Below are 9,769 nucleotides of genomic sequence, written 5' to 3'. Positions count from 1 at the left end.
TCAGCGGCATTTTATGTTCAGCAGTCATTGATTTCTCCCGAGACGTGGATCTTCCCCTACAGCAACTGATTCCTTGCTCCTGCAGCATGACACACATCTCTGGGCCCAGAGTACCCCAGAACAGCAAGTCCTGACAGCTTAAAGGGCAGAGACCCAATTCAACTGAAATTTAAAGTAATTGTGACCTTTTCACAAGCATTAAAGCTTCATACTTGCCATAAGAAACAACTTCCTTCAGGCAAGGCTCCATATTCTGCATACTCCTTTATTGACCTATAGAGCCCTACAAATCCATGGACTGTGGATTGGATGAGGATACACACTTAGTATCTGCACAGGGCTCTATTCACCAATAACTTCTCTTTTACTCACTGCCTGAGTCATGGCAGAACAACATTACCCTTTTGATTTTCTGCATTTTTTATTTAATAATATATTAAAACATATAAACACTTACCATGATTGTATGATACAGTGTATCTTACATATGCACACAAACATACATGCCAGAGATGCGAGGCATGATTTTGCCTGACATGTCACAGGCTTACAACACCTGGTCATTTCCAAAGGTCACAGAAACGTATGGTGACCTCTCTTCCCTGTAACAAACCCCTGGTCTCAAAGTCTTGCCTTCACCTCAGTTTAGGTGAGTTCTGGCAAGTAGGGGATGCAACTATTTGAAGCATGGCTCTGTTCAGGTGATGAGTATTGGTGTGAAAGGAGTGTCCCTGGGATATAGTCTCTTCTCCCAAAAAAGTCTACTCAGCTTCTATTGATTATCAATAGGAATACTGCTCAGATTAGGCTGGGTTCCAAGGTAAATTCACCCTAAGAATGGCCTTTTCTTCCTCATCACACTCCCACGCTTTTAATTTTCTCTCCTGCAGATGCACGATCTCATGGTGCACTGGCATGCATCTTATCCAGACAGCCAGTCCAGAACAGGACGAGCCGGCCATCTTTGTTCCAGCAGAACTCTGTGAAGTCTTTCAGCAACCGATCTGCAAACTTCTCATCCCCTGTGGCACTGGACCTCCAGGTTTTGGTCAGCATGGTATTGTGGGCCCAGTTGTAACCAATGCGCTCTTCACAAAACATGTTCTGGTTGGCTGAGCTGGTGGAGTTGCGCCGCCGTCGTTGCTGTCCACAGGAAAATTTCCGCTTGGAGTAAGGCAGCTGCAGAGAAACCGTCCCTGTGGGAACCAGACAGGAGTTCAGTCCGTGGTCAAGGCGAGATCCTAGCACTGTCAGCTGACCCAAATGTTTCTAAGGGAAAACTAGACCGAGTTTCATTTATTGTCTCGTGTAGCAGGTAAAGATGCACTCAGCATTACCCCACTGCTACTTGCAAGGGTAACAAGGCTCATCGATTCCTTAAAGCAGGTACTCAACCTGCTGCTTTTTACTCGTGGCAAAAGTAATAATGCTTATACTTATTGTAGGAGATGACTGGTCTCTCCATTGCCTTCTGTCTATGACCCTTTGTCCCAGCTGCTACAGCTATTGGCCAGCTGATCAGTGCTACTGAAGAACAACATTGGAACTAGGAGTGCAAGAATGGCTCTCATTGCCTGCCAAGCATTGCTCACCTGTGACATGGATGTACTGGGGTTTGTTCTCAGATGGGAAGTTGAATGCAGAGGCAGAGTATTTATCTTGCACAAATCCAAATCTGGGGAAACAAACACTAGAAAGAATGAGGCTATTCCTGTTGGGACTCCTACAACCCATGGGATGGGAAAGGGGTGGGATGGGGAATTCTTTCCCCAACACATATGCACATCCTTCTCATGGTCCAAAGGGAAGGAGGCAAAGAGGGAAGGAAGGGATCCCAGGTTCTCCAATCCTGTTTTTTCCTGAGCATGGGGGTGGGGTTGGTCTCCTAGCTTATGTATGAAGCAACAGAACCAATAACCCAATCTGGAATGTTATCTGGCAGTCTGTTAAAAGGACCCAGCTCTGTCTGTCTGTCTGTGTGTACACACACGTATGTACACATACACACAAAAAATTAGGAGAAAGCTACAGAAAAGCTTCTGGTATGGTGCATCAAGTTATAGGAATTGTTTGATCAGGCTGGACAGTTCTGCCAGATGACTAGTGCTGCTTTGGGAACACACATCCCCCTCTGGGCTGAAGAAAACACCATTTTGAAGCAAGAAAAGGTCCATTCCAAGAGCCAGCTTCTCCGTGATAAAAAGAGAGCCTGAGTTAAGCACTGTGAAACCAAATTCCAGTCAGGGACCACACTGAAGGCTTTGTGAAGACCCATAACAGGGGATGTTACACAGCCAGCCAAAGGCAGGAAGGATTGGCACTGGGAAGCTTATATGTGCCTTCCAATTAACTCCTCCACCCTTATTGGCCCTTCTCTCACTAAGCAGTGTTCAAAAGAACACCATCAATTCCTCCTCAACTTGTTCCCAGCCTCTCACTACAGGTGTCAGATCCCAGTTACTTGCTTATTATCACTCAGAGATTCAAATCAGGATTGTCCCAAGTGCTGTACACAGAGATGATGACAGTCGTTATCAGAGATACAACAATTTACCTGTTTCTAGCCTAAGAGAATGGGACACCTTTAGAACCTAATGTTACACTTAAGACAATCCGTAGGGTTTGCTAATGAGTGACAACGTTCCTCCCACATATTGAGAGCATCCATCCCATTCCCACCCACTGCCAACTGTGCACATTTGAAGACATTCTGATTAACTTAGTATCTTTCAGAGGACTTCAAGGAGACACATAACTCATGGTCTCAAGTTTAACAGTACTACTTTAAAGCTCCAAAATCTGACTAGATCTTTACACCACACTCCACCATCATAGCCAAAGATGGATTTGACTCTCATCTACCCTGCTACACACATACCTGTGTGCAATTGCCTCCTGAAGCAGATGCATGCGATCCCAATAAGTTTCAGGTTCAAAGCCTGAAACAAGAGAACCAGACAAAGGTCAGCTGAAACCATTTAATCTTAACCAACCCATAAGAGGCTTCCTCAGGCCAGCTCCATTGTGTGCTTCCCCCTATTCCTTTAAGCCACCTCCTTTGGTCCTATTTTATCTGTCAGTACTCGCCCTGAACTCCCAGCATCCCATTAAGAGGATTTTTTAAAAACACCAACAGTTGATTCATGAACCAACCCTGGATTTGGCTTTTATGACCCTGGAAGGAACATACATAAAACAGTAAATACATAGGATTTGAGAGGGGAGGTTTCACTGTTTGTTGCTCTTGCGATACTATCGAATATTGTCCCATGTTTCTCCTTTGCCCACTTTTGGGCATCAATAAGAACTTAGTTTTGGCAAGGGGGAAGGTCTGGGGTTAAAACCAACTCACCCTCCGTGAGGGTCCCTCACCCCAAATGATGAATATATTTTTATTTAGTGAGGATCAGGAAAAAAATTAGCATGACCACCATTTTGAGCATCAAGGCATTAAAACAGCCTATTTAAAGCCAGTGGGGCTACACCTGTACCACAACATGTAGAGTATTCATTGCTCTTTCTGCATTTACAGTCAGACTCCAGGAAGAGTGTTACCAGGGGTGAGAACAATTTAATCAATAAAATGAATTTTTAAAATTTGTAAACTGTGTCCCTTTTCAGATCATCCCTCTGTATGATGCATCTCTCTGTGCTGGGACTCATGAAGCGCTGACCTCTGGGCAAGGCTCACAGTTGAGGCTTATCACAATAGCGTCACTAGGAAGGGAGAGGTCATACTAAAGAAAAAAAGGATTGCAGTTCCAGGCACTTAATCTCACAAGCAAACCTTCCTACCCAGAATGTAACCATGGCAACAAAAAGAGGATGCCAACCAAGGAAGCCTAGCCAATATAATCTCAGAGAGGAGGGAATGAACAAATGCAAGATACAAATGCAGACTGGCTAGCAGGATGGATGGGAGCTGTTGGCAGAATGGGCTTTTATAATTTTTACAAAATGACAGCACGGTTAACTACCTGACATAGTTTCTATAGAAGCATTCAGTGTCATGGCAAAAGAGGAGAATGAAGGACATGGAACTCTCCCTGTTGATGGGCACATCTCATTACCAACATGATGCTGTGGTGTGTGCCAACTGCCCTGAAGTACAGCTTCCCTCCTCATCTTTCCCTCATCATGCTGAATGAGCTGTATCCTTAATAGCAGATAGGAGGGAATGTAATAGCAGGCATCTTATGCAGCCAGAGAACATATTGTAGGTGTGATTCTTTATGCTAGCTACACATCCCAGTGAGAGTTCTCCCTGCAAGAAGGTACCCAAGGCTGGCTGGGGAATATTTCTTACCATCAAACAGATGCTCACTGCCCTCCTTCAGCAAGCAGCTAACATTGAGTGGGATGAACAACTGTGCTCGAAGTGGGTCTCCATATAGGTAACTGGGCAATGCAAATGGACCCTCCAGGACTGGAACCAGCAAGAAACCACAGGACGTAGCTTTCCGATGCCAACCCTGAACCTGTGAAGGGATGCAAATAATGAATCACATCGTGTATACCTGCATGGAAAGGAGTACTTATGTGGATAAGAGCAGCTTGTCTCGCCAACAACAAATCAGACACGCTCAGTTACCAAGGGCTTTGCCTGCTTTGCATACTGAGCATGCAATCATCTTCATAAGCAAAGCAGCACAAATACAAGATTTCAAAATTTTATTTTTTAAGGCATGCCACATAAATCAGAATGCTCAATTAGATCAGGCCATTGCAGAGAAGCTAACTGAAGTCTTTGCATCAGTCCTCACTGCAGAGGATGTGAGGTAGATTCCCCAAACCTGAGCCATTCTTTTTAGGTGACAAATCTGAGGAACTGTCCCAGATTAGAGATGTCATTAGAGGAGGTTTTGGAACAAACTGATAAATTAAACGTAATAAGTCACCAGGACCAGATGGTATTCACCCAAGAGTTCTGAAGGAACGCAAATATGAAATTGCAGAACTACTAAGTGTGGTATGTAACCTATCATTTAAATTAGCTTCTGTACCAGATGACTGAAGAATTCCTAATGTGGCTCCAATTTTTTTTTTTTTTTTTTTTTTTAAAGGCTCCAGAGGTGATCTTGGTAATTACAGACTGGTAAGCCTAACTTCAGTACCAGGCAAATTGATTGAAACTACAGTAAAGAACAGAATTATCAGACACATAGATGAACATGATTTGCTGGGAAAAAGTCAACAAGGCTTTTGTAAAGGGAAATCATGCCTCACCAATCTATTAGAATTCTTTGAAGGGGTCAACAAACAGGTGGACAAGGGTGATCCAGTGGACATAGTGTACTTGGATTTTGAGAAAGCCTTTGACAAGGTTCCTCACCACAGGCTCTTAAGGGAACTAATTAGTCATGGGATAAGAGGAAAGGTTTTCTCATGGCTCAGTAACTGGTCAAAAGATAGCAAAAAAGGGTAGGAATAAATGTCAGTTTTCAGAATGGAGAGAGGTAAATAGTGGTGTCCCCCAGGGATCTGTACTGCGACCAGTGCTGTACAACATATTCCTAAAAGATTTGAAAAAGCAGTAAACAGGTGGAAAAATTTGCAGACGATACAAAACTACTCAAGATAGTTAAGTCCAAAGTAGACTGTGAAGAGTTACAAAGGGATCTCAGAAGACAGGGAGACTGGGCAACAAAATGGCAGATGAAATTCAGGTGTTGATAAATGCAAAGTAATGCACATTGGAAAACATAATCCCAACTATACATACAAAATGATGGGGTCTAAATTAGCTGTTACCACTCAAGAAAGATCTTGGAATCATTGTAGATAGTTCTCTGAAAACATGCACTCAATGTGCAGCATCAGAATATTAGGAAAGAGACAGATTATAAAAAAAAAAAAGGAAAATATCATAATGCCATTTTATAAATCCACAGTACACCCACACTTTGAATACTGTGTGCAATTTTGGTTGCCCCATATCAAAAAAAGATTTATTAGAATTAGAAAACGTACAGAGAAGGGCAACAAAAATGATTAAGGATATGAAACAGCTTCCATGTGAGGAGAAATTAAAAAGACTGGGACTTTTCAGCTTGGAAAAGACGACTGGCGGGTGGGATATGATAGAGGTATATAAAATCATGAATGGTTTGGAGAAAGTGAATAAGGAAGTATTATTACAAGAACCATAGGTCACCCAATGAAATGAATGGGCAGCAGGTTTAAAACAAAAAAGAAAGAACTTCTTCACAAGATGCACAGGCAACCTGTGGAACTCATCGCCAGGGGATGTTGTAAGGGCCAAAAGTATAAATGGGTTCAAAAAAGAATTAGATAAGTTCATGGAAGATAGGTCTATCAATGGCTATTAGCCAAGATGGTCACGGATACAACCCCATGCTCTGGATGTCCCTAGCCTATGGCTGCCAGAAGCTGGGAGTGGACGACAGGGGATGGCTCACTCAATGATTGCCTGTTCTGTTCATTCCCTCTGAAGTACCTGGCATTGGCCACTGTTGGAAGACAGGATACTGGGCTAGATGGACCACTGGTCTGACCCATTATAGCTGTTCTTATGAATGCACTTAAAATGGGATATTTCTAAGGAAACTGATTTAGCCTGATTACAGTGAATGGCCAAGGACTGCTTAACTGGAACAAAATTTCCATTTAGAAAGAGGATGTACGTGACCAATGCCAAGGGTCTGAATGGGGAGTAAACGGTCTGGGATTTCTGAATGCCAGTTTCTTGATACAGAAGTTGCCAAATTACAAAAAGAAACAAAGTTAAAGTAAACAGCAAATGTAGAGAATTTCTTGTATTTTTATCCTTGGTGTTTTCAGTGGGTTTTTAAAAAGCCTCTTTGCTGAACTGGGACAACAGGCTGCCTACCCCACGGGCTCCATTAACATTTTTCACTGCTTTTCATTTTAAAATTCAAGGTACAGTGGGTTACACTGTACTGGCTCTCTGCACAGGGTCAAATCCTACACAGTGGCTCAAGTGGGACTTAAAAGTAATGCCTTGGCCTCGTGCTGGCTCTCTGCACAGGGTGAATTTAACCCATTAAAAGAAAGAGAATGCTACACCTAGGATAGGGTGACTAAACACACTGATTTATAGCAATGATAAGAGACACAAACTCAGCAACACACATTCATAGCAGTAGCAACAAGCAGCAAAATGGTCATTCAAAATCATACAAACTTCACACCACAGCATCTATCCTAGCACTTCTCACTGGCTTCCCACTAATTGCCTTGCTGAATTTCCCTGCGCACTCGGGTAAGGACACATTTAGTCAGCTTGGCAAGTTTGAGAGCATCCAGGATACAAGGACCCTTACCATCTCAAAGAGAACAGCTGCTGTTACTGCCATCCAATGCAATTTGATCTCGAAGGCAGCATTCAGCGAGAAATTGCCATGGTAGTAACAACTGCACCACTCCAGGCGGTCAGTGCGGTTATTCACATCCACATCCAGAGTCACTGTTCGCTGCTCGGGTACTGTGGCAGCTATGCAGTTACGGAGTCAAGAGTATTTTAAAAAATGTATCCAGAAGGGGAGAGAAAGAAAATTAAAATGAGACCGATTCGTTTTAAGCATGGGTTGCTTCATCCCCCTGCCTTGCACTTTTAGGGCCAATTAAAATAGCCCAAGAATCTTGCTAGCCTAGATCACAAGAATGAAAAGGAGAAGAGAATTCCACCCATACCAGGGAACTCTGCTGCCCCAATTCCTTTCCTCCAGAAGTTATTACTCTAATCAGTCCAGTGACATCTAATCTGGGGTAGACGGGGACTCCCTCCTCTAGGAATCAGAGTAGCAGCCGTGTTAGTCCGTATTTGCAAAAAGAAAAGGAGTACTTGTGGCACCTTAGAGACTAACAAATTTATTTGAGCATAAGCTTTCATGAGCTACAGCTCACTTCATCAGATGCATTCAGTGGAAAATCATTCTATAATATGTTCTATAATTTAGTAGTATTCCAGTGTGGAATTGAAGGTGCTATGGAGGGCTACCCATGTAACATTTGCCTCTGAGGCATTCCAATTTGATTATTTCAGAGGAACAGCCGTGTTAGTCTGTATTCGCAAAAAGAAAAGGAGTACTTGTGGCACCTTAGAGACTAACCAATTTATTTGAGCATGAGCTTTCGTGAGCTACAGCTCACTTCATCAGATGTTTACCGTGGAAACTGCAGCAGACTTTATATACACACAGAGAATATGAAACAATACCTCCTCCCACCCCACTGTCCTGCTGGTAATAGCTTATCAGCTATTACCAGCAGGACAGTGGGGTGGGAGGAGGTATTGTTTCATATTCTCTGTGTGTATATAAAGTCTGCTGCAGTTTCCACGGTAAACATCTGATGAAGTGAGCTGTAGCTCACGAAAGCTCATGCTCAAATAAATTGGTTAGTCTCTAAGGTGCCACAAGTACTCCTTTTCTTTTTGCAATTTGATTATAATATTCTTTACATTTCTCCATACAAATCACAACACTGCACATTTTTACACCAGGGAAGGAGTATTCCAGAGTTTACAATGACAGCGAAAAGGAGATGAGGAATGCATTTAGTTTCCAGAGTAAAAGTGGTCTATATTAATGCAATGTTAAGGCTGCACATTACAATTTTTAAAAAGGCAAAAAACCAAAAAGGTTCCTACAGCATTATCATCTTTGGCTTATTGCATTTAGGTAGCATTCTTTTCTTTTTTTAAATTAGTATTTCTGTAATGCGTAGAGGACCCCTCCAAGACCAGGGCCACATTGTGCGAGGCCACATAGTACAGCCACATAGTAAAAGAAGGTCCCTGCACCCTAGAGCTTACACTCTATATAAGTGAGGGCTTGTCTACACTTACGACTAGCTCACTAACTCAGCTGCAATCGATGCAGTGGTGTCCATTTAGTGGGTCTAGTGAAGACCCGCTAAATCGATGGGAGAGCACTTTCCTGTCAACGAAGCGCAAAGTAAGTCAGAGGGAAAGTGTCTCCCGTCAACAGAGTGTGGTGTAGACACCGCTGTAAGTCGACCTAAGTTACATCAACTTCAGTTACATTAGGTCGACTTACAGCTTTAGTGTAGACCAGCCCTAAGACACAAAGGGTAGGAAGGGAAAACAGAGGCACAGAAAGAGGGAGGGACTTGCCCAAAGTCACACAGCAAGTCAGCAGCAAAGCCAGGAATACAACCAAGGTCTCCTGACTCCCAGTCCAGGACCCTACCCCTTAAACTAGACTGCCATTTCTTGATTTTCTTATTACATGCCTTAGTTTAATAGGTTTCTGTGCTGTTCGATATTGGACATAAAATACCAACGATATGCACTAAGGCTGTGTTAATATTGCTGAGACATTTCCCAACCTGAATATTTGAACTGTCTTTGATTAACTGTTTGGTATTTTTTAAGCAGAGAAAAGGAATTGCTCATGTTTTGTAGTCTTAGCATTTAAAAGTTCCCAATTAAGTTTTGAAATTCAGCGCCAAGATGGAGGGAATTGGGGCAAGGGCAGAGTTCCCACCTTTGCTTCTGCTCTAATTTGTCAGGAGACCATTTTCTAGGAGGCTGGGTTAACAGTGCAACATCCTATTGTTTATGCTGTAATTACTTTAGCTTGGCAACAGAAAAAGAGATCGAAATAAATAATAATAATAAATGACAGAGGTGTCATCTTGGAGAGCATGCAGATGCTCTTTTGTAAATAAGTCTCATCACTTCCTGGCAAAGATTTATCTCCTCCTACTCCCATCTAGGCCAGGTATTGTCAGACATACCAACATCTTATTCTTTTATTTTTCT

At 42.6% G+C, this 9,769-nt stretch overlaps 1 protein-coding gene across 15 annotated transcripts in view; it reads right to left on the bottom strand.

The window, feature by feature from the left end:
• Nucleotides 1-402: 402 nt before the first annotated feature.
• DEPDC5 (DEP domain containing 5, GATOR1 subcomplex subunit) overlaps nt 403-9,769 on the bottom strand; it is a 67,300-nt gene continuing 57,933 nt past the window's right edge. For all 15 annotated transcript variants that reach the window (XM_048822169.2, XM_048822177.2, XM_048822181.2 and 12 more), the window contains 5 exons: nt 7,305-7,474; nt 4,307-4,478; nt 2,879-2,939; nt 1,593-1,675; nt 403-1,196 (listed from right to left, as the gene is read on the bottom strand). In XM_048822169.2, the coding sequence (XP_048678126.1) occupies nt 901-1,196; nt 1,593-1,675; nt 2,879-2,939; nt 4,307-4,478; nt 7,305-7,474 (782 nt within the window). In that variant the 3' untranslated portion in view covers nt 403-900. The remainder of the gene's footprint in view (nt 1,197-1,592; nt 1,676-2,878; nt 2,940-4,306; nt 4,479-7,304; nt 7,475-9,769) is intronic.

This window comes from Caretta caretta, chromosome 15, assembly GCF_965140235.1.
Source record: "Caretta caretta isolate rCarCar2 chromosome 15, rCarCar1.hap1, whole genome shotgun sequence".
Taxonomy (NCBI): Eukaryota; Metazoa; Chordata; order Testudines; family Cheloniidae; genus Caretta; species Caretta caretta.
The sequence above is the reverse complement of the archived record's forward strand: the minus strand, read 5'-3'. Positions and strand labels throughout refer to the sequence as shown.